Source organism: Oncorhynchus mykiss, chromosome 7 (genome assembly GCF_013265735.2).
Source record: "Oncorhynchus mykiss isolate Arlee chromosome 7, USDA_OmykA_1.1, whole genome shotgun sequence".
Taxonomy (NCBI): Eukaryota; Metazoa; Chordata; class Actinopteri; order Salmoniformes; family Salmonidae; genus Oncorhynchus; species Oncorhynchus mykiss.
In genome coordinates this window covers 48,746,283-48,771,922 of record NC_048571.1, presented here as the reverse complement: position 1 = coordinate 48,771,922, position 25,640 = coordinate 48,746,283, and the positions used below count along the sequence as shown (strand labels likewise).

Below are 25,640 nucleotides of genomic sequence, written 5' to 3'. Positions count from 1 at the left end.
CCTTGAAGTGAGAGGGACACAGAGGAGAAAGAAGAGCGAGAGAGGGTCGAGGATGACAAAAATAAAAGCGAGTGTCTGTCTACTGACTTGGTATTTCCCACTGTTACATAAAAGACCCAGCGCTATAGCCTATCCACCCCTCTCACACCAAGCTCCTCCCTCTGTGAATAACCACTTGGTATGCTCCACAAGCCATAACTTGCTGTCCTCATCCAAATACTTTAGTTGACTGATTGAGTACACTAAGGGAGAAGGGTCCTGTAGAAGAGAGAGCGTGTGCTTGAGAGAGCCAGTGACTTTCTTAGGAGTGCTTTGACTCTGTCTCTCTGTCCCAGGAGAGGAGGAGGGCGATGAGCTGTCCTGCTAAAGCTCTGGAGGGCTGATTGTTCCCCACCTCATCGCATCTCTGTGCCTGACTGTGTGAACTGACCCTCCAGTCCTCCTCAACAGCACATCTTATCTGATTCTGCAGCTCTCTGTCCGAATCTGCGAGCACCATGAGCTCATCTGGGGCAAACCTCCACAACAAGCGTCTACCCTGTGAGTAACTTTACAGCTTATTTAGCTCTCTCAACAACTGCTTGAATGTGTAGGAGTTGGAAAGACTGTGTCACTGTGTGAATACGCCATAAGTTATTACAGATCATTTTTGTAATTTATTCTGTTCTGTACTGTTTTTATTAACTTTCTACATAGGTTCATTTACTGTAATCCCCCTATTGCTGAGCAGAAAGATACATAGAAAAATTATTGTCCATATTTGGTTATCTGCTTTAGCTTTTACAGACAGACAAACACATTCAATATTTAGGGAAGAGAAACATAAATCAAGCCACAATCAACAGAACCTGTTGAAGTAATCATGGGTGAAATACTGATTCCTGTTGTGGTTGATGTTGTTGTTGTTGATGTTGGTGGTGTTTGAGCATTTAAATGTGCCAGTGTCGGTGTTGGATGCTTTGAATGTTCAGCCGATATGGTAAGGACCTGCTGTTTTGATGTTACTAAGGCTGGCATACTGTACATGCTTTCCTGACCAAATAAAAACAAGAATGTTGAATCATCACCGTATATACTGTCCCGCTGTAATCAGTGGGACTCTACTCAAGCCGCTGAGGGTTCTTAAAGGGATATATTCTAATTTTGGTTTGGGGCCACAAAGGCATCCATTGGTTTCACTGGCATAAATCTCTAACTCCTAATGAGATTGTGTGTCTATCTCTTATGGGAACAGATTTACTGCAGTGACATAGGGCTATAGACTGTCCTACAGACTGTGCTCTCACAGAGAAACCCAGATAGGGGTAATTTAATTTGTCAGTCAGTCAGTGGCGTCTGGGGCTAAATTGGATCAGAACATGACTGTGAGAGAAGACATCTTCCATCTGTTGCGTTGACCAGTCCCGGTGCCCAGTGCCCTGTCTGTATGGACTGAATTGTGTGGGAATGTTATGTTTGGAGGCACAGCAGTTTGGGTTGGCTTGGAGGACTGAACAGCTGTTGTCACACTGTTGAAAAGTTAGATGACGGGCTGAGAATTATGAAGTGAGTGCGGAGTTGGTATTGAATGGTCACAGACAGGATGGTTGCTGCCAGAGTGCTCCTTTAAAACGGAGCCAGCCTCCCACCGAGGCAGACACAGCCTGGTACTGTCCTCATAGTGACACAGCCCACTGTAGGATGGAGCGATGGTCACAACACAAGTCTGTTTTTAGTGCACCTGTACTCATTTAACTTTGACTGCTACTGCTGCAGTGTAGATACTGTAGTTTGTCCCTAAGCATGGCTGACCAACAACTTGATCAACCAGATATTTATTTTTCTAATGCTATTTGGTAGCAATTAGCCTGGGGACGAGGGGGGTGTATCAATATGTATTAATATACGTGCACATGTGTATTTCCACTCATATCCTTTAATCTATGCAGCCCTCAGATCAAAGACCAAATCCTCTTAATTCGCTTTGAACAAATCTTCCATCATCCGTAAAACTGACTATCCTACCGGTCCTCGACTTTGGCGATGTCATTTACAAAATAGCCTCCAACACTCTACTCAGCAAATTGGATGCAGCCTATCACAGTGCCAGCCGTTTTGTCACCAAAGCCCCATATACTACCCACCACTGCGACCTGTATGCTCTCGTTGGCTGGTCCTCGCTACATATTCGTCACCAAACCCATTAGCTCCAGGTCATCTATAAGTCTTTGCTAGGTAAAGCTCGGCCTTATCTCAGCTCACTGGTCACCATAGCAACATCCACCTGTAGCACACGCTCCAGCAGGTATATCTCACTGGTCATCCGTAAAGCCAACACCTACATTGGCCGCCTTTCCTTTCAGTTCTCTGCTGCCAATGACTGAAACTAATTGCAAAAATCACTGGTTGGAGACTTATATCTCTCTCACTATCTTTAAGCATCAGCTGTCAGAGCAGCTTACCGATCGCTGCACCTGTACACAGCCCATCTGTAAATAGCCCATCCAACCAACTACCTACCTCATCCCATATTTGTTTTTCTGCTCTTTTGCACCCCAGTATTTCTACTTGCACATCCTCATCTGAACATCTATCACTCCAGTGTTAATTGCTCAATTGTGATCACTTCGCCAATATGGCTTATTTATTGCCTTACCTCCTTTGCACACACTGTATACATATTTTTCTATTGTGTTATTGACTGTTTGTTTATTCCATGTGTAACTCTGTGTTGTTGTTTTTGTCGCACTGCTTTTGCTTTGTCTTGGCCAGGTCACAGTTGTAAATGAGAACTTGTTCTCAACTGGCCTAAATGGTGAAATAAAAAAATCCCACCCTCTGCTTGGTGAAAAACAACCCCGGATTCAGACCAGGTACATGTGAATGCCTATAAGCATATTGTAGTTAATTAAATACAACAATACAGTTATTATTCATTATTCATAAATCTGTCAATATATGCTGGAAACCTCTCCCACATCAACACAGGTATCACTCCCATTATTCATTGTATGGGAAGTACATAGTGGATTGGTTTCAGGTCTTTGCTGTTCACCATAGACCTATGGCAGGATAATTACTAACTACTACTCACCCAGCTAGCATTCCTTGGAAGAATGTGTAAACGTAAGTTGTTGTTTTCCCATTGGTTCTGGGAATGAAGCCATCAGTAGTGATGTGTGGGTAAAATCACGGCGGAAGCCAAGCCAGAAGAAAAAGCCATTTAATAACCTGTGTTGTGATAATAACCTGTGTTGTGATAATAACCTGTGTTGTGATAATAACCTGTGTTGTGATAATTTCATTTTTTGCTCTATAACCTGTTAGTTAATATGCTTTGACACTGTGATACATAGGCCTAAGGCCAAGACAATAAGAAGACGCAGTGGCAGAATAAATTCAACCACAACATTCATCACAAAACCAGAGAGCAACCTCTGTCCAGTGAACTGTTTTGAACTCCAGGAAATGAATTTGCTTAGGCATTAATTAATAAATGTTTTATTGTGGCACGGCGTCGGGGAAATTCGAGCCTACGATATTCTGTTCTCTATCCATGACATTAGTCCACTGTGCCACCAGGATGGAGCTAGCATGCCATGTTTTTTTTTACTTATACGAAGCTGTTCATTTTAGTCTTTTCAAACAGACCCTACTTCAAAGGAAACAAACACTCATTAAAAAGATCAGGTGTGGCCAATTACTGGGCGTGGCCAACAGACCTGGGTGTGGCCAATTACTGGGCGTGGCCAACAGACCTGAACACACTTAACAAGATATTTTTGTAATTTTTTTACTGACCACGGGAGCCAATTTGCGCTGTTCTGTGAAGGGTGTAGTACACAGCATTGTACGAGATCTTCAGTTTCTTGGCAATTTCTCGCATGGAATAGCCTTCATTTCTCAGAACAAGAATAGACTGACGAGTTTCAGGAGAAAGTTTTTTGTTTCTGGCCATTTTGAACCTGTAATTGAACCCACAAATGCTGATGCTCCAGATACTCAAATAGTCTAAAGAAGGCCAGTATTATTGCTTCTTTAAATCAGGACACCAGGTTTCAGCTGTGCTAACATATTGCAAAAGGGTTTTCTTATGATCAATTAGCCTTTTTAAAATGATAATCTTGGATTAACTAACACAACGTGCCATTGGAACACAGGAGTGATGGTTGCTGTTAATGGGCCTCTGTACGCCTATGTAGATATTCCATTTAAAAAATCTGCCGTTTCCAGCTACAACAGTCATTTACAACATTAACAATGTCTACACTGTATTTCTGATCAATTTGATGTTATTTTAATGGACAAAAAAGTGATTTTCTTTCAATAACAAGGACATTTCTATGAGATCCCAAACTTTTGAACGGTCGTGAATGTTTTTAAATAATATTATTATAACCTTCTTAGAACATTAATGTTTTCTTGTGGTTTTCATGTAAAGTTTTTTTAATGTTCAAAGAACATGACTTCCAATGGAACCATGAGGAAACCTGTAGAAAACATTATGCTGAAGTACCTAAAATGCCACTTATTGTTCTCAGAACATTGTGATAGCTGGGTATCCTGCACCATTCCAAGAACATTGTGAAAAGGTTGTATGCTAAATAACCATAGGACAACCAAGCTCTCAACAAGCTCTAAGAAACATATGGTTCTCAGAACGTTTTGTGCTAGCTGGGCAGGCTCTTGACAGCACAAGATTTGAGAAATGATAGATCAGTGCAAGGCCAGAACTATTCTATTGGGTTTAGCCAAACATTTCAGTGACACTCCCCACTGATATGAAAATAGCAATCTGAACTATTCATCACAAAAAGAGGATCCGCAACAAATAGGTTCCAGGAACACCAGGGAAGATGAACAATTGGACAGTTTATGTATTGCCAAAGGGCTGGTAATGAGTTATCATTTGATTATGACTTGGAGTCTTCAACTCACGATGGCGGGAGCTCAGTTGACCGACACATACATCCACTCCCACAACACTCCTGGCTAAACCTGCACATTCATGGTGAGTGAGTGTAGTCTAATGGAGACATTTCTCAGATGTCAGCTGCTTGTGTCCATTGTGGACCAGTATTCTGCTCATGGACCACATAGAGGGCACTAGGACAGGAGATTGAGGCTGACTGACACATAAAAGGTCCTATTGTCTGTTCGGGGTGTGTATGTTTGTGCTGGGGGAAGAAGGGGGTTCATAATGTCTTTGTGGTGTTTACTGAGTGAGATATGTGGTGGTGCCAGGCTGTGATTCAACCCATTGCAAAAAGCTTACCTACCCCACACACACAATCCAAACAAACACACACACTGCTCAACTCTCACCATCAATAATTCACTCTCTTTGCATTTGGAACCAAGCCCAAATGGGAGTTTCCGGAGAGAGCAGGAAGATACAAAAAAATTACCCAAAATAAGCAGTGTAAAGAAAAAAACGACGAGGCATCTTGTTTTATGAAAGGGAGGCTGCTGCCTGCCACCGAGGTCAGTTTACCACCTACCAAACCTCTTCAATTAACAAAGTAATTGCACAGGGCTTCATATAATCTGATGGTAAAGCTAGTTTTTCTGAAGCTGTTTAAATGTTGACCCCTGATTCTCAGCAGTTTATCCAGTGAATTTCCAGTTAGAGGCAGTCATGGCCAGCTGGTGATCTCCATAGTGCCTGCTTTAGCCAGCTACTAGACTGCTGAGAGTGGAATGTGATGATGAGAGCAGCAGAAAATTCATCCTGTCAAAACAGCAAGACATCCTCTGCTAATGAGCCCCAATCAGAGTTGTCACATTTCTTCTCTTGGCTCGCCCTGTCTATTCCACACCAATTCCTTTTGCTTCTCTTTTAAATCCTACTGCTGGCTTTCCTCTGAAGCTAAGTAGGGTTGGTCCTGGTCGGTCCCTGGATGGGAGATCAGAAGCTGCTGGAAGTGGTGTTGGATTACTAGTAGGAGGCACTCTTTCCTCTGGTCCCCCCCAAAATATCTCAATGCCCCAGGGCTGTGATTGGGGACATTACCCTGTGTAGGGTGCCGTCTTTCGGATGGGATGTTAAACCGGTGTCCTGACTCTCTGTGGTCACTAAAGATTCCATGGCACTTACCATAAGAGTAGGGCTGTTAACCCTGGTGTCTTGGCTAAATTCCCAATCTGGCCCTCATACCATCATGGCCACCTAATCATCCCCAGTTCTCAGTCAATTTACCTGGTAAAACAAGGGTTTAAAAAATACATTCCTCCTTTCTCCTCCTTTGTACTTCCATTGAAACATTTACTCTTTATCTGACCTTTCTCACTCCTCTCTGTGTTCTGTCCACTTTCCCTCCTGACTTGACTCCAGAACAAGTGATGTGATGGTCCATGTTAAAATAAAATGTTTCCTGTCGCCCTCCCACCCCCTCAGCAACATTAAAAGGTCAGTCTCATCTCCCCAAACAGCATTACATCACGTCTTGTTGGTCCTGATGCATCTGGTCAGGAGTCACTGCCTGGTGAAGGGAGGGAGAGAGAAAGAGAGAGGATGAGAGACTTGCAGAGTGATGTGTAATTCCAACATTTTGAATTTTCTTTCCAAATTTAGAACGACTGCCGGGTTGGAATGACTAAGATATGAGACTACCTAAAGCATGTAAACTGGAACAACTATTTCAGTAATGGGTGCAATAAATCCAAGTAATTAGATTGGATTAGTTTATTAAAATGTATGTTATACTGTACATAAATAGCATAAGATTAATTAATCAAAAATATGGTTATTGAAACAATTTTAAAAATCTACCTGCAATAGAGCATGCTGGGAAATATGAGAATGATGCCTGTGGTTTTGGTTTAACACTGGTTTAATTTGCTGTATGGCAGAGAATTCCCTCAACATGAGAGTCTGGCAAACTAGTCTATAATTAGTTTGCACAGAAGGAAGTGGCCATTCCCATAAGGGTTTTAGTTTCAGAGCTGCTCTAGCAGGGCCACAAACCAGCAGCCCGGGTGAAAGATCTAAAACCCAAAAGCATCTGGATCATCTGCAAAGCTAATCATCCATGTTTTGTTCCCAAACACTGTTTGTTGTTCTGAGGCTCTTCCGATCATCACCCTCTCAGTATCTCAGTATCTGGCTGGCACTAAGGTCTAATGTGAGGATGAATACAGGGAGGGACAGTGCGTTGTTGATGTAATGGGATACCCCTTCCTACCCTTCCCTACATGCCCATTGAGTAAAATAACTTCCTCTCACTCGCATCAAGTCTTCAGAATCAGGCCCAGGCCCACTCCCTCACATCCCTGCTTTTGCACTTCTTTTGTTTTTACTGTCAGATCTGTGTTTGTCTTTGTGTGGGAAGGTAGAGTGAGCACGCTGACATGTCCGGCTCTGTCTGAATCCGACAAATTTCACACGTCCAGCTGGTACTGAGCCCTAATCCTACACTCTGTCCCTTCCACAACTCCCACTGCATTCACTGAGACGGAGGGAGGGAGTAAAAACTGTGAAAAAACCTGTCTTAAGAAAATCAGACAATCTGCCTTCATCCTTTTTGTCCCAGTCCTCTCTCATTGCCCTCCCTCCTCTTCCTCCCTCCTGAATAGCCACTCTGTGTTGCCTGCTGGCTGTCACACTGGATCGCTTGTGATGTGAACTGGGGGGGTTTGGGTAGGGAATGGAGAATGACTGACCGGAAAAGTGATCTCATCAATCCAGGACATTTGTGATCACATCATTGTGTGACCTAGGGAACTGATCAGAGGTTGAAAAGGTCAGTTGTGAGTTTCCCACACCTTATTGATTTAAGGTGACTAGATGGTAACTAAATGGAATAGGAAGAAAAGCATCTTTAACTACTCTCCCTTTAGCTCATGTATAAGCCAGGTCCCAGGCCTCTAAGAAAAATACATCAATGCATCAATGTCAAGCAGGTTGTAGGATCTATTGCACTGACGTGACGGGTCATATTCAATTTGTATAGCTGAAGCAATTGAAATGGTAATTTACGATTGAGCCGACATATGCAGCATTTACCGTGAATGCAGTCTCCATGATATGAGACAGAAACCGTTGGAAGCAGTAGAACGGTGAGTAGACATTCCCCTTTATAATGGCTTTTTTTTCCAGCTTTTAGATATTCATAAAACCCTCTATAGCCTACGTTGTCTCAATATCATATTCCCATGGGGAGCAATTATGGTGCCTGTCACTGTATTTAGACATAGGTTATTTAAAACAAGTTTCATTTTATTATATTTATTCATCATCTTTTTAGGTCTTGTCATAAGTGAATTTAATCGTGCTTAATGTCAACGCTTATCCATGGCTCACAGGCCAACTACACCGCTCGCGTCGCAAAATAAATGTAGAAATCTAAATTATTAAATTATTGCGCGCGCCAGCGTTACCTAGGGGTAAAATAGAAGTCAGTTCTATTTCTGACGCAGATTGCGCTGGTAGTCCTGCCTCTCACATCTCCTCATTGGTTTATAGAAGCAGGTACCCACGTGCCATCTCCTCATTGGTTATACCCACGTGGGTGACAAAGACGAAATAGGTCAGTGGCGGTAATGCACGTAATTTATGAACGTTGCCAATCGTAATATAAAGTCAAGAGAAGAAAATGCCTGGAAGGAGGAGAGATGACTATAAACGATTCGGTTGAATGTTTTATGTGTGGATTAATTGGTGGAGTAGAGGACCTTGTGCATTTCAGGTAAAATAACAACTCAATGTTTATATCCCAGGACAAATTAGCTAGCAACAGCAACAGCTAGCTAAATAGGAGAAATTAGCTAGCAAGTGCAAGCTAGCTAGCTAAATTGCCATAAATGTTTGATGCTTTTCGACCTGTCCCCAAATTAATATAATTGGTTGAGAGTTTTTTTAAATATTTAACCTGCGTGTCGCGATCGGTGTGGGGGGACAAAATACATTTATGCACGATGGCGCACGCGCGCAGCAGGTTTCTGTTAGTTGTCAGAAATAATTGCAATTTAGAGTACAGCAGGCGTGTATCAGTGCTAATGCTGTTTTAATATTTTTTTTCTTATTGCTGTTACTTACAACAATATGGACTGCAAACATGTTCAACATATTTAGCAAACATGGGATAGGCCTACATTTTGTTTCGGTTGTCTATTTCCACTGAGTGTACAAAACATTAGGAACAACTGCTCTTTCCATGACATAAGCTATGAAGGCTATGATCCCTTATTGATGTCACCAGTTAAATCCACTTCAATCAGCGTAGATGAAGGGGAGGAGACAGGTTCAAGAAAGATGTTTAAGACTGAAAACAATTGAGACATGGATTGTGTATGTATGCCATTCAGAGGCTGAATGGGCAAGACACAGATGTAAGTGCCTTTGATAGAGGTATGGTAGTAAGTGCCAGGTGAACTGCAACTTTGCTGGGTTTTTCACGCTAAACAGTTTCCCGTGTTTATAAAGAATGGTCCACCACCCAAAGGCAATCCAGCCAACTTGACACAACTATGGGAAGCATTGGAGTCAACATGGGCCAAAAGGAGGTGCAACTCAATATTAGGAAGGTGTTCCAAATATTTTGAACACTCAGTGTATAACAGAGAAACATTCCAATTGGAGCTGATAACAAAATACTGTAAATACACAACTTCAAGCAAGCACATATTTAGCCATGGAACATGTTCTGAGTGACCAGTGAAGGGCCAAGCCTCAACACACATACAACTTATTTATTCATCAAAACCCAGCACTTTTGGGCTATCAGCTATTGAGCCCATAATTCCCACTGTGAAATTACCCAAAATATTTTTGACACACCCAGACCTATAGTGCTATTGCCAGCGCTAAGATATACCATTGCATTAGGTTTTTTAAAGGCCTGTGCAGTCAAAAATTCTTCCACACTGTGAGGTAGGAATAATAGTCAGACATTTCAAAAATTATGACAAAGGACATTTAGTGTAAAAGCTGTTTGAAAAGATCGCCTGAAATGTCAGCCTGTTTTGGTGGGATGGAGTTTTGGTCTGCCTGGTGACATCACCAGGCTGTAAATTAGCTAGACCAATACATTGTTTTCTCCAAACCTCTCTGCCAATAACAGCATATTTTCAGTTTTCCCTTCCCCACTCAGACTACTCCCAGACAGTCCTAGCAAGGTTCTTGCAGGAAGGTACTTAATTGTTACCCAGAAATGATTTGATATTGTGATTAAAAACAGCTGCATTGGACCTTTATAAACCTCTTCAATTTAAATAAATGTAATCAAAAATCTATTCTATTTAATCCCCAAAAGTAATTATTTATCATGAGAGGGCCATAAACAATAACGAGTAATTCTGCATACTCCAAGAAAGGTTCAAATCTCACATTCTGGTAAAAATATTTATAAATGACTGAGGTGTAGTCACTTTTGTACACAGTACAAATATGATAAAAATATGAGAATGTTACATTTTATATGATGTATTTCCTATTCAACAAACTAAACTCAGCAACAAAAAAAGAAACGGCCCTTTTTCAGGACCCTGTCTTTCAAAGATAATTCATAAAAATCTAAATAATTGAACAGATCTTCATTGTAAAGGGTTGAAACACTGTTTCCCATGCTTGTTCAATGAACCATAAACAATTAATGAACATGCACCTGTGGAACAGTCGTTAAGACACTAACAGCTTTACAGACGGTAGGCAATTAAGGTCACAGTTATGAAAACTTAGTACACTAAAGAGGCCTTTCTACTGACTCTGAAAAACACCTGCTCATCTGTGTGAACGTGCCTTAGGCATGCTGCAAGGAGGCATGAGGACTGTGGATATGGTTAGGGCAATAAATTGCAATGTCCGAACTGTGAGACGCACAAGACAGCGCTAGAGGGAGACAGGATGGACAGCTGATTGTCCTTGCAGTGGCAGACCACGTGTAACAACATCTGCACGGGATCGGTACATCCGAACATCACACCTGTGGGACAGGTACAGCATGGCAACAACAACTGCCCGAGTTACACCAGGAAGACACGTCAGTGCTCAGACTGTCCGCAATAGGCTGAGAGAGGCTGGACTGAGGGCTTATAGGCCTGTTGTAAGAAAGATCCTCACCAGACATCACCGGCAACAGCGTCACATATGGGCACAAACCCACCGTCGCCGGACCAGACAGGACTGGCAAAAAGTGCTCTTCACTGATGAGTTGCGGTTTTGTCTCGCCAGGGGGGGATGGTCGGATTCGCATTTATCGCCGAAGGAAGGAGTGTTACACCGAGGCCTGTACTCTGGAGCGGGATTGATTTGGAGGTGGAGGGTCCGTCATGGTCTGGGGCGGTGTGTCACAGCATCATCGGACTGAGCTTGTTGTCCTTGCAGGCCATCTCAACACTGTGCGTTACAGAGAAGACATCCTCCCTTGTGTGGTACCCTTCCTGCAGGCTCATCCTGACATGACCCTCCAGCATGACAATGCCACCAGCCATACTGCTCATTCTGTGCATGATTTCCTGCAAGACAGGAATGTCAGTGTTCTGCCATGGCCAGCGAAGAGCGTGGATCTCAATCCCATTGAGCACGTCTGGGACCTGTTGGATCGGAGGGTGAGGGCAAGGGCCATTCCAACCAGAAATGTCTGTGAACTTGCAGGTGCCTTGGTGGAAGAGTGGGGTAACATCTCACAGCAGGAACTGGCAAATGTGGTGCAGTCAATGAGGAGGAGATGCAGCCTTCGAGATACTGAAAATAAACGCAGTTGACAGTGAGAGGACATTTCTTTTTAGCTGTGTTTAGGAATAAGGCTTAAAATTACTTCTAAATATAGTATAATCAATTTATAAAATGACTATTAGATTACACCTCATATATTTATTTTGAGAGAACATTTGCATATTTTTTTAAAGTCTCACAGAACATGGCTTCTTGAACTTGCCTTTTATCTCATATTAATCATGTTCGTCTATGACAAACAGAAAGTGTGTTTTCTTTCAAGTCCATAAATTCCTTTAGATTACTGGATATAAATCGATCTCTGAATATGCTACAGTGGCGAAACCATATTACAATGTAAGGATTCCAGGCATATGCTGTGAGGTAGTGTTCAGCCAGGAGTTGATGGACTTCACACAGGCAGAAGAAACATACACCTGTGAGAATTAGGGTTACCGCTCATTGCAAGCCATTTTGATCTATGGTGACCACATATCAATATATAAGTGAAATGTCGGTTGGGACCGGAACCATAACCACGCAGGTCCCCAAAACAGGGGACTTTACATCTAAGACATTGTTTTTAAAGAGCCCTAAGATATTGGTCATTTCACCAGAATTTTGAGATGCACCCTGGCATGTTTTGATATCCCAGAAATCAAAACGAACTCAAGTTCATGTTGGACATCCTCCTCAGATGCCTGGCCTCAATTCTGTCTGGCATCTTGCTTTGTCAGCATGGCTTCCACTGTGCCGTTATGAGAGAACACAGTGTCTGGTTATCTGGTTGTGTAAGACTGTGAGAAGAGAAAAAGGAGTCACTCTCTTTCCCCATGCCTACACTGAACAGCTCTGGTCTGAGCATGCAGACCTCTCCAGTGACCTTGTTGAATGCCATCTATACCTGACGGGGGACATAGTAAAGAGACCCTGACCCATTGAGGTTTCTTTTTTTTGACAAATGTTAAGAGCTTGAGCTAACATACAGTTTGTATTGTTGTGCCTCTCTTATCTTACACGTATCTTATAACGACAATATGCATTCATTTATAAATGACAAGGGTTAAAATTACTAGACGTAACAGAGATTGGGGTCTGATCATGTGTTTATGTTGCCGTAGAGAAGCAGTTGTCTGTATTGCTGTTAAGCGCCGGTTGTCTCAGCTTTGGTTGTGATGTCAGGCGTCATGTAACTTCTCGCTGAAGAAACTCTCTCCACTTCATGTACACTGTCAGGGCTGCCAGATGGTTTCTCCTCAGTGGTCTTGGTTCTTTTGTTGTCCGAAGGGGTAGGTGATGGGGACGGCACACCAAGCAGCTGCCAGCCCAATAGAGATTCCTGGGGACCTTTGCTGTTCCTCATGTATGATGGTGAGGAGCAGGATTGGCAGCTTTGAGGCCATGACCGTGAGGAGGTTGAAGTTGTAGTTTACTCTGGAAGAATCTGGGTTACTTTGGCGTAAGGCAGTGAGGATAGTGACCACTGGACAAGGAGACCAGTCTGGAAGAATCCTGATCTCCTCGATGGGAACTATTGTTGGTGTAACCTACTGATTGTTATTGTTTTGTTTCCTATTTATGTTATCCAAAAGTGTTTGGTATGGGCATCTCTTATCAAGCTCTGGGGTACAATACCCTGGACTGTCCATATTTGAGATGTGTAACTACATCAGGTCAATCGGGGGATTGAGTTATTTGTGCCAGAAAGGCATGGGCCAGAATCAAACCCACACTGATACAGTAGGCCTATGTGTGCGTGCTGGCCTTAACTGCTATACCACCCAATTAAACTCCCTTCGTACCCTTGGATCCACTAGACACTTTTATGTCGTGGAGACCAATGTCTATTTTGTGTTATTAAGCTATATCAAATTTGGGTTGTCTATGTGTATGGCTGCATTTCAGGTACATTTTTGTACATTTGAATGTTGCAGTAATCGGACCTAGGCTTAGCATTTGAGCAAGTTAGAGAGAAAATGATTTTGATTGCAAGCCTTGATCCCAATGAGCGACAAAAGAGTGATCAAGTTAAGATCCGGCATCTGTAGGTCTCCATAGAAACCAATGATGCATTACAGGTAATAACTTTATGACATCACATTGTGATGCGTTTGGGTTCCGTACACACTAGTGATGCAGTAAACATCACAATAGGCTTATTTTTCAGCCTAGCATTGAGAAAATTGAGAAATCAGATGACGTATTAGATTTTCCGTTGAGTTTTCTATTGTATATGTCTGTAGACCCACAGCATGAGTTCACATGATCTCCCAGATTGAGGCTGAAAAAAGAGCAGCCTGCATGGTGAGAGTGTTTCAGTGGGCTCTGTCGTACGACTTCATGACGTAATCGTAACTCCATCACTCGCACCATGCTTTGCTTTCTGCGGGGGAGTAAAAAGAGGGACACTATCCTTCTCTCTCTGTTGGTTACATAAAAAGCAGCTCTGGGAGACTTGACCTTTAGAAAATACAGAGTTGGAAATGACAATGAAAACAGTTCTAAATGCCGGGAAATGATTTCTCATCACTTGATGTTAACAATGACCACGAGGGGAGAGAAAAAGGGATGATAAGAGAAGAGAAGACAAGAAAGGAGAGGAGAGTAGAGACTGCTTAAGGAGGGAAAGACATATTTCTAATTATATCGGCTTGTTACATGCCTCAGTTTAGCTTAGTTGGTCAGATAGGTGTTAGCCTGCACACTAACAATAGAAGTGACGGATGAAATTATGTTGCTCAATGTAACGAGTTATGTCGTGTACATACACAGAGCGATAGAATCTAAGATGAAGCACAGTTGTGGCCTAATTCCATGACTGCAAACTTGTAACCCATAGAGCACACAGAATACCAATGTTATGAACCGCCACAACTCATTTAATGTTTGGCAGGACGCAGTAGACATCTCACCAGCTCTGTATTTTTGCTGTGTCATTTTGGTTTTGTGCCTCTGGAGCTCTGAGAGTTTTCTTGGGCTGGTGTCAGAAGCTCTCCATCACATGGCTCAGTGTCTTAGTGTTTACCCACAGATGCCCAGTGGTGCAGACAAACAGACAGACAGGCCCAGGGGGTGAGTGAGGCGTCTCCCCTCTCCTCCCCAGCTGACCCGAAGCCCCAGGACAGGGCTGTCAGACTGAAGGAGACAGGAAGTTGCTGTGACAGGCCTGCCTCCTGCTATCACTAGACAGAGGACTCCACAGGACCCACAGGGAGGCTGGGGCTGACACAGCAGACTGGACTGGGGGGAGTCTGTTGCCCTTTTCAGATGGGCTTGAATCATTCTGCATACAAAGGAAAACGAGGAACACTATTGGTATTATCATTATACTGCACCATTTGCTTACTGAGAAGCATGGTCATACACAAACAGAAGCAACACTGCTTCATGTGATTCCTTGTCATGACTCAGCAAGGATAAAAAAAACATTTTCTGAAGACGATGTGAAAATACAATCAGACACCCATTTGGAGCTTGCAGTCCTGTGGTCGGAGTCCTAGTTCCTCTTTCCCTTGTCATTGTTTCTATCCTGATCCCTTTCTGTCCTCAGCTGCTCAGAGCCTAAGTACTGTGCTGCTAATAGCACCACTGCCTGTGTGTGATCAGTGCTCATAGCACAAGCCAGATAATATTTACATTATTCCCTATTTAAAAACCTCATCCAATTAGCCCAATCCCTGCCTGTAGTTTCTCATTATGCCTAAATCCCTAGACACTTTTTTTCAGAGTAGGGGGTCAATATATGGATGTGGTGAGAGGACAGAGCGAGGGCAACACTTTTACAGAGCTGTGTTGAAATCTCCAATGTATATCAATCTGCTGTCTGCTCAAATGTGTGTACATGTCACTTTATGATGTCCATGTTCCATCGCTAATCCATTAGTGACTGTGTTTACAGATTGAGTTTTATGTTGACAGTGGGAGAATATGTCTTGTCAGTCTGTACACGTGATGTGTTCAGGGAGCCCACCATAAAAGGTGATGTAACCTGATTTACTCTGAGCCATGAACACACTGGCATTCCTCAGGTTATTCTGGGTTCCTGCATTTCTCTTTCCTGTCTCCTGCGTATCACACTTGTGTGCTGTCCACTCCCCTGGCTCTAGCAGCACTTTGCTTTATTACAATGGTGCTGATGAGGTGGGAAATGTGATTGCATTGTATCCCAAACAAGATTAACTTAGGGAATTGACAGTTGGCATTTGCAAAGCAATTGGTGGGTGCTGAGCGATTAACACAGTACACTGTGGTACTGTGTGAATATTGTATGTTTTGATTTCTCAAGCCATCCACACTGGTCAGGAAATGTATGGGTCTGCAACAGTAAAAGCATTAGCTTTATGTAGAATGGGCTGGCTCTAGCATTTTGGGGGCCCTATGCGAGATTTGGTTGGGTGGCCCCACACCTTGCAGCAAAACATTTTACTGGCCCCCCTACTGACGGTGGAGATCTGCCTACGGTGTGGATCTGCCCAACGAAGTCTCTCTACCAGACAAACTCAATGCATTTTATGCACACTTCAACAATAACAACCATGCCATGCGTGAGAGCCCCCACCAACCCAGAGGACTGAGTGATCTTGCTCTCTGAGGCCGACTGAGGTCTTTAATTGGGTCAACACTTGCAAAACAGCAGGGCTGGATGGTATACAGGTCCTGAATTCTCAGAGAACGCGCAGAACAGCTGGCAGGCATATTCACAGTCACTTTGAACCTATTTGTCCGGGTCTGTAATCCCCACGTCTTAAGCTGACCACCATCATTCCTGTTCCCGAGAACTCTAAGGCTTCATGCCACTATAACTAGCGCCCTGTAGCACACATCTGTAATCATGAAGTGCTCTGAAAGGCTGTCTATGGTACATATCAACTCCAACATACCAGACACCCTAGACCCACTCCAATTTGACACCCCAACAGATCCATATACAATCTCAATTACACTCCACACTGCCCTCACCCACTTAGAGGAATACTTACAGTTGAAGTTGGAAGTTTACATACACCTTAGCCAAATACATTTAAACTCAGTTTTTCACAATTCCTAACATTTAATCCTAGTAAAAATTCCCTGTCTTAGGTCAGTTAAGATCACCACTTTATTTTAAGAATGTGAAATGTCAGAATTATAGTAGAATAGTAGAGAGAATGATTTATTTCAGCTTTTATTTCTGTCATCACATTCCCAGTGGGTCAGAAGTTTACATACACTCAATTAGTATTTGGTAGCATTGCCTTAAAATTGTTTAACTTGGGTCAAATGTTTCCTTCCACAAGCTTCCCACAATAAGTTGGGTGAATTTTGGCCCATTCCTCCTGACAGAGCTGGTGTAACTGAGTCAGGTTTGTAGGGCTCCATGCTCGCACACACTTTTTCAGTTCTGTCCACAAATTTTCTGAAGGACTAAGGTCTGGGCTTTGTGATGGCCACATTAATACCTTGACTTTGTTATCCTTAAGCCATTTTGCCACAACTTTGGAAATATGGAAATGGAAGACCCATTTGCGACCAAGCTTTAACTTCCTGGCTGATGTCTTGAGATGTTGCTTCAATATATCGACATAATTTTCCTTCCCATTGATGCCGTCTATTTTGTGAAGTGCACAAGTCCCTCCTTCAGTAAAGCACCCTCATAACATGATGCTGCCACCCCCGTGCTTCATGGTTGGGATGGTGTTCATCGGCTTGCAAGCCTCCCCCTTTTTCCTCCAAACATAACAATGGTCGTTATGGCCAAACAGTTCTATTTTTGTTTCATCAGACCAGAGGACATTTCTCCAAAAAGTATGATCTTTGTCCCCATGTGGAGTTGCAAACCGTAGTCTGGCTTTTTTTATGGCGGTTTTGGAGCAGTGGCTTCTTCCTTGCTGTCGTTATAGGACTTGTTTTACTGTGGATATAGATACTTTGTACCTGTTTCCTACAGCATCTTCACAAGTTTCTTTGATTTTCACTTTTCGCACCAAAGTACGTTCATCTCTAGGAGACAGAACACGTCTCCTTCCTGAGAGGTATGGCGGCTGCGGGGTCCCATGGTGTTTATACTTGCGCACTATTGTTTGTACAGATGAGCGTGGTACCTTCAGGCGTTTGGAAATTGCTCCCAAGGATGAACCAGACTTGTGGAGGTCTACAATTTTTTTCTGAGGTCTTGGCTGATTTCTTTTGATTTTCCCATGATGTCAACCAAAGACGCACTGAGTTTGAAGGTAGGCCTTGAAATACATCCGCAGGTACACCTCCAATTGACTCAAATGATGTCAATTAGCCTATCAGAAGCTTCTAAAGCCCTGACAATTTTCTGGAATTTTCCAAGCTGTTTAAAGGCACATTCAACTTAGTGTATGTACACTTCTTTCCCACTGTAATTGTGATACAGTGAATTACAGTGGGGCAAAAAAGTATTTAGTCAGCCACCAATTGTGCAAGTTCTCCCACTTAAAAAGATGAGAGAGGCCTGTAATTTTCATCATAGGTACACTTCAACTATGACAGACAAAATGAGAAAAGAAAATCCAGAAAATCACATTGTAGGATTTTTAATGAATTCATCTGCAAATTATGGTGGAAAATAAGTATTTGGTCAATAACAAAAGTTTAGAATACTTTTTTGCCCCACTGTATACACAGAGGATAATGGGGAAGATGGGCGACAACTGGAGGGGGGTGGAGACAATCACAAAAACAAGTGAAACCGATCAGGGCGTGACAGTACCCCCCCCCCCCCTCTAGAGGCACCACCTGGCGTCCTACCTGGGCGCATACCAGATTTTTAAGCTTGCCAAAACTATAGTTTGTTAACAAGAAATTTGTGGAGTGGTAGAAAAATGTGTTTTAATGACTCCAACCTAAGTGTATGTAAACTTCGGACTTGAGCTGTATGTGAGAAGGCTGTTCATTGACTACAGCTTAGCATTCAACACCATTGTCCCCTCCAAGCACGTCACCAAGCTTAGGACCCTGGGATTGAACACCTCCCTCTGCAACTGGTTCCTGGACTTTCTGACGGATGGAACCCAGGTGGTGAGGGTAGGCAACATTACCTCTGCAACGCTGATCCTCAACACGGGGACTCCACAGGGGTTTATTCTTAGTGCCAGGACAACAACCTCTCCCTCAATGTCAGTAAAACAAAGGAGCCTATCATGGAGTACAAGAAACGGAGGGGTGAGCACGCCCCCATCCACATCAACTGTGCTGCAGTGGAGCGAGCCGAGAGCTACAGGTTCCTCAGTGTCCAAATCACTAAGAACTTAAAACGGTCCACACATTCCCGCACAGTCGTGAAGGCCGAGCTTCGTGCCATCCAGGACCTCTATCAGACAGTGTGAAAGGAAGGCCTGGGAAATTTGTTAAAGACTCCAGAAACCCAAGCCATAGAGTATTCCATCTGGTTCCACACAGCAAGCTCTACCAGTGCATCAAGTCTGACACCAACAGGCTCCTGAACTGCTTCTATCCCCAAGCCACAAGACTGCTAAATAGATTAACAAAATGGCTACACGGGCTATCTGAGTTGACATATTTTATTTTTGCACTCTCTATGCACACTCACAAGAATCTACACACTCAAGCACACTGATATTCCAACACACACACACACACACACACACACACACACACACACACACACACACACATTTATGATGACTCCTTCGGAAAGAATTCAGACCCCTTGACTTCTTCCACATTTTGTTAGGTTACATCCTCATTCTGAAATTGATTAAATTGGTTTTCCCCCTCATCAATCTACACGTAAAATCGCAGAAAGACAATGCAAAAACAGTTTTTTAGAAATTGTTACTAAATTATTAAAAATATAAAACTGAAATATCACATTTACATAAGTATTCAGACCCTTTACTCAGTACTTTGTTGAAGCACCTTAATAAGCAGCTATTACAGCCTCGAGTCTTCTTGGGTATGGCGCTACAAGCTTGGCACACCTGTATTTGGGGAGTTTCTCCCATTCTTCTCTGCAGATCCTCTCAAGCTCTGTCAGGTTGGATGGGGAGCGTTGCTGCACAGCTATTTTCAAGCATCTCCAGAGATGTTAGATCGGGTTCAAGTCCAGGCTCTGGCAGGGCCACTCAGGGACATCCAGAGATTTGTCCCAAAGCCACTTCTGCGTTGTCTTGGCTGTGTGCTTTGGGTCATTGTCTTGTTGGAAGGTAAACCTTACTGCACATGCAGGGCATCATTAAGTGATAATACATCATTCACAAGTGATAATATCATCACTCATCAGACTATTTGAATCTTGTCTTTACATATACTAAATAATATATGTGTGAAATGTGTTATGATTTAGAATGGACCATTATCATGCACCTGTCGGAATAGGTGAGATTTTCCCCGTGGTTTATTTTCATGCCAGTCAGGTAGACTATACTCCTGTTGTAAATCGAAGCAATGTGCTTAATATTTGGAGTTGAGAAATAAATATAGTAGGCCTAGCCTATAGAAAGCTGATTGGATCCTCTTTTTAAAAGAGGCCATAAAAACTGTTTTATCGCGCCTATAGAAATGTTGCGCAATATGATTGTGTACTTAAACCTTAAGTAAACATTTCTCTCTCTCCTTACTTGTGACAAGTGTTGGGGTTAAAGGTGAAGCCAGGTTCAGGTATGGGGGAGAAGCATGCCCCCTGGGTGGTCCTGAGCGCTCTGGAGCAGGTTTTAATCACAGATCTCTCTGTACTTTGCTCTGTTCATCTTTCCCTTGATTCTGACTAGTCTCCCAGTCCCTGCCGCTGAAAAACATCCCCACTACTAATAACCATATGCACCATCAGAGCGCAGTTTTGGAGAAGCCTAGTTACCGTGACTGGTTTAGTAAACATTTCTCTCTCTCCTTACTTGTGACAAGTGTTGGGGTTAAAGGTGATGGTGCCAGGTTTCCTCCAGACGTGATCCTTGGCATTGAGGCCATAGAGTTCAATCTTTGTTTTATCAGACCAGAGAATCTTGTTTCTCATGGTCTGAGAGTCTTTAGATGCCTTTTAGCAAACTCCAGGCGGGCTGTCATGTGCCTTTTACTGAGGAGAGGCTTCCGTCTGGCCACTCTACCATAAGGCTTGATTGGTGGAGTGCTGCAGATATGGTTGTCCTTCTGAAAGGTTCTCCCATCTCCATAGAGGAACTCTAGAGCTCTGTCAGAGTGGCAATCGGGTTCTTTGTCACTTCCCTGACCAAGGCCCTTCTTCCATGATTACTCAGTTTGATTGCGCGGCCAGCTCTAGGAAGTGTCTTGTTGGTTCCAAACTTCTTCCATTTAAGAATGATGGAGGCCACTGTGTTCTTGGGGACCTTCAATTTTACAGACATTCTTTGGTACCCTTCCCCAGATCTGTGCCTCGACAAAATCCTGTCTCGGAGCTCTAAGGACAATTCCTTCTACCTCAAGCCTTGGTTTTTGCTCTGACATGCGCTGTCAACCGTGGGACCTTATATAGACAGGTGTGTGCTTTTCAAAATCATGTCCAATCAATTTAATTTACCACAGGTGGACTCCAATCAAGTTGTAGAAACATCTAAAGGATGATCAGTGGAAACAGGATGCACCTGAGCTCAATTTTGAGCCTCATAGCAAAGGGTCTGAATGTAAATAACGTATTTCTGTTTTTTATTTTTAATACATTTGAAAAATAAAATGTTTTTCACTTTGTCATTATGGGTTATAGTGTGTAGATTGATGAGGAAAACACTGTATTTAATCCATTTTAGAATAAGGCTGTAATGTAACAAAATGTGGAAAAAGGGAAGTGGTCTGAATACTTTCCGAATGCACTGTAGCTTGCTCCCTTCTCGTGTTCTTGGTCGGGATTCGGCAATGATTACTACAAGTTTAGATGGCTGGCTAGCCTAATTTACCAATCTAAAAATTGTTAGCTGACATGGCTAATTGACTGACTGTCAATGTCTGACATAACATGAGAAAATGCACAACTGCTGATGCAAAACCACATTTCTAAATTGCACCCAGTTTATTCTACTATTCTTACTCTCAATAGTAAGCTGATACCCCAACTGAGTTCCTAAAACTTGTTGTTTCATGAATAAAACAAAGGAGAGAATGTGTGATATGTTTTACAGGACCAATCATATTTCACCGTAAAGCATTAGTAAGAAATGTTGCATATGCATGCTCTATCTACATTATGCTAAAAGTGTCTGCTACTGAGTGGTACCAAGGAAAACAAGTCTGCAAGAGGACATGAAAAGCCAAAAATTCACAGCCCCAAAACCTGTGATTACAGTAAAGGCTGGGTTTTCCTGTAATTTCTTGTTCCTATGGTTCAGTGTTACCCCTTTCTGGCATTCACATTGTTTCTTGCAGCTTTGGGGAGTGTTGATCTTGCAGACCGTTTGACCAGAGTTTCTGACAGATATGTTCTGTTGTTCTCTGTGCCAGCGGAGACCGAGCATGCTCAGAGGGTCCCAGCAATGGACGCAGCCCAGCAGATGAAACTGAAAGAGCGACAGCGCTTCTTTGAGGAGGTCTTTCAGCACGATGTGGATGTCTACCTGTCCTCTGCCCACTTGCAGATTCATGACTATAAGAGACGTGAGCGCAGTCAGCATCACACATGTCCATACCCAAGCTCAACCCTTACCTTAGCCATTACCCTAACACTAGATTCATGTCCACACCCTGGCTAAGCCCTAACACTAACCCTAGATTAATGTCCAAACCATGGCTCAACCCAAACCCTATCCATAACCCTATATCCAAGTCCGCACAATTCAAGTACTCGCTTTCTATCACTCGCCATATTACTCTGAACAAAAATAAACAAGTATCCCAGAAATGTTCCATACGCACAAAAGCTTATTTCTCTCACATTTTGTGCACAAATTGTTAACATCCCTGTTAGTGAGCATTTCTCCTTTATCCAAGATAATCCATCCTTACCTGACAGGTGTGGCCTAAAAAAAAAGCAGATTAAATGGCATGATAATTATACAGGTGCACCTTGTGCTGGGGACAATAAAAGGTCACTTTAAAATGTGCATCTTTGTTACACAACACAATGCCGCAGATGCCTTAAGTTTTGAGGGAGTGTGCAATTGGCATGCTGATGCAAGATAATTTAATGTTTATTTCCCTACCATAATCCGCCTCAAATGTTGTTTTAGAGAATTTGGCAGTACGTCCAACCGGCCTCACAACCGCATGTAACCACGCCAGCTCAGGACCTCCACATCCGGCTTCTTCACCTGCGTGATCGTCTGAGGGGAGGGGGTGGTATTTCTGTCTGTAATAAAGCCATTTTGTGGGGAAAAACTCATTCTGATTCGCTGGGCCTGTACCCCTGCCCAGCCATGTGAAATCCATAGATTGGGGCCTTATCAATTTCAATTGACTGATCTGCTTATATGAACTGTAATTCAGTAAAATCTTTGACAATATTGCATGATGCATTTATATTTTTGTTCAATATACACACGTGAAAGTTTCTAAATGTTGCTAAACATTTCCTATGAGAAGTGAAACTGACATTATATGCCTCTAATCACCTCACGGTTGTCTCTTGGGTTGTTGTTAGCTCCCATTGGCAGTGTCTCATCCATGGAGGTTAATGTGGACATGCTGGAGCAGATGGACCTCATGGACATCTCTGACCAGGAAGCACTGGATGTCTTCCTCGGCTCTGGAGGGGATGAGGGGGTGCTGGCCTCCCCTCTGCCAGGTAAAGGTGAGTGGAGGGGAGACGCCAGTCTGAGGCCGTCCTATGTTGATAGTGTAGTATTTGGCAGAGAGTCGAGGCTTTTACCCTCCTCTATACTAGCTGGCAACACTAACTGCAATATTGAGCGTAGCACTGAGAATCTTTTGTCTAATATCCCCTTAATTTTACCTACAGTAGTTCATGGAAACAACAACAACGATAAGGTAATCAACCAGGGACGCTCTCTCCACTACACTGACGGTTGTGATGGGAAGTTCCGCGTGGCCTCCACCTCCTCCACCAACAGCCAGAACACCAATGAGGACGGACGGGACACCCAAGTCATCCAATCAGATGATGAAGATGTGCATGTCGACACCGTCTTGCTGATGGGATCACCCCCAGGGAAAGATGAGGAGAAGAATCGGTCTATCCTCTCTTCCTAGGCGCCTTCCTTCACTTCCAATATTCAGTAACATTTTGGACTTACTGATGCTTACAAGTATCACTTAAACTGGACACACACACTTCCATGGACTGGCAAGACAACTGACACTTTCCACAGCCTTTTCTTTACTGTTCATTTTGTTTTGCCTGAACTGTACATATAAAGCCAACTCTTCTCCAAGCTTGTCCCCATTTATACTTCTGGAATGTAGATGACAGGACATTCCTTTTTATTTCCTCATTTAGCATCCTATTAAGATCTGGCAATGTGTGGTACTGTTTTGGGAAGGACATTTTTGTGTGTAAGCAGGCTTTACTATACTACAGATCGGAACAACTGAGTGTTAGTAAAAAATGTAATCATCTGTATTAACCAGGTTGAAATAAAGGTTGAATAATTTAGGAAATAAAGATGTAGAGAATTAATATTTTTTTTGTAAGAACTTTTTTTTCTTTAGAGAGAAACATATGAACTGTGCACAACTTTGCCATGCTTTGTAAATATGGCCCTTAGTTCCCATATTCCCTAAAATGTTCAACCAACCCAAAACACCTGCCACAAATGAGGACATATTGTACATAGTGCTTAGTGGTGCATTAATTTAATTTGACTTAAGGTTCATTTATTTTAACTATGAATAGGAATAAAAAAATAACATTTGTTTCCTGCAAACAATTATTTTTGTTCCTTTTTTGTGTGTGTGTGGAGGTATTTGTAATGAACAGGAAGGGAGACAGAGAGCTGGTTTCAAGCGCAGGGTGCTGCAGGTGTTTATTGCAAAGGACCACAGGAGTAGGCAGGTAGCTGGGTCCAGGGGCAGGCAGAAGGTCATACACAGGGGGTCCAAAAAGGAAACAGTACAGGCAAGGAAAAAGCTAGTCTGGGAGATCAGGCAATAGGGAGATAACAGGAAATCTGATAGGCTAAAGTACAGGCAGGGAATAGGCAAAAGGCGTCATTAGTGAGACACGGGAGGCGTAAAATCACGGGAAACCCAGAGCTCCGAAAGACGTGTGTCACAAATCAAACAATACCTCACAGTGATGGGGTGCAGAGACCCGAACTAAATAGTGTGTGATAATGACATACAGTAAAAATACTTTCACACAACATTTTCACACAATACTAACATCTGCTTCCAACTCACACCCTCAAACACATAGATCCCCTGAACGCAGCTCACTTTCCAGCCCACTTTCCAGCTCATACTCTCAAACACCTAGATCCCCTGAATGCAGCTCACTTTCCAGTCCACTTCCCAGCTCACACTCTCAAACACCTAGATCCCCTGAACGTAGCTCACTCTCCAGATCCCAATCACCTGACTTCTAATCACATGTTCAAACATCCAGTGTTTGTTCCAGTGGCTCCCCTGTGAATCTAGACATTTTGGGAGGCAAAGTAATTTAGGAACCCTGGTACTGGGCTTGCTTGTAGGCTAGATGTACACTGTTCACAGGTCCCCAGGACCTGTTAGACTTAATACCTCTGCTTTAAAAAAAAATAGGTATTCTTTTTCACCCAAAACATCAATGCAAATGTGCATATACAAAACAAGCTCATTGAATGTGAGACAGCTTGACATGCGGGTTTAATTGTTCACCACACATGCATTACCTTAGGCAGATTTAATCTGAAAAATATATGCATAAGAAGGAATGCTGTTCAACTTCTTTCGCCACTCTATTGAACTGACATGAGCACACATCCACCCCCAAACACATTCATCCTGGATGAAAACCTATTATCTCCAAAACATAAACTTTTCAAGAAATAAAAAAAATCCCATATTTTCCCATTAACAAACAAATATAATTATGAAACTTCAGACAATATTCTTGGTCCATGAGTCATGAAATGTTCAGAGTATATTGAGTGGAGTTCAATTA

At 42.8% G+C, this 25,640-nt stretch overlaps 1 protein-coding gene across 4 annotated transcripts; it reads left to right on the top strand.

The window, feature by feature from the left end:
* Nucleotides 1-202: 202 nt before the first annotated feature.
* On the top strand, nucleotides 203-24,427 carry LOC110527928 (dysbindin). 4 transcript variants are annotated; one of them, XM_021609561.2, is made up of 5 exons: nucleotides 203-540; nucleotides 2,752-2,852; nucleotides 22,046-22,198; nucleotides 23,181-23,324; nucleotides 23,499-24,427. In XM_021609561.2, exons 3-5 carry the CDS (start codon nucleotides 22,078-22,080, stop codon nucleotides 23,747-23,749), a joined length of 516 nt encoding a protein of 171 aa, XP_021465236.1. In that variant the 5' UTR covers nucleotides 203-540; nucleotides 2,752-2,852; nucleotides 22,046-22,077; the 3' UTR covers nucleotides 23,750-24,427. The 4 variants fall into 4 exon arrangements, with proteins under 4 accessions (XP_021465236.1, XP_021465234.2, XP_021465235.1 ...); XM_021609560.2 differs by having other exon boundaries at nucleotides 206-540; nucleotides 23,181-23,330; XM_021609559.2 differs by lacking the exon at nucleotides 2,752-2,852.
* The last annotated feature ends 1,213 nt before the right edge of the window (nucleotides 24,428-25,640 follow it).

Bases quoted from the DNA above. Each gene is read 5' to 3' on its own strand.
- LOC110527928 (XM_021609558.2), top strand. From the start codon at position 498: ATGAGCTCATCTGGGGCAAACCTCCACAACAAGCGTCTACCCT. The intron at 541-22,045 runs GTGAGTAACTTT...TCTCTGTGCCAG, and splicing joins CCACAACAAGCGTCTACCCT to CGGAGACCGAGCATGCTCAG. The intron at 23,331-23,498 runs GTGAGTGGAGGG...TTTTACCTACAG, and splicing joins CTCCCCTCTGCCAGGTAAAG to TAGTTCATGGAAACAACAAC.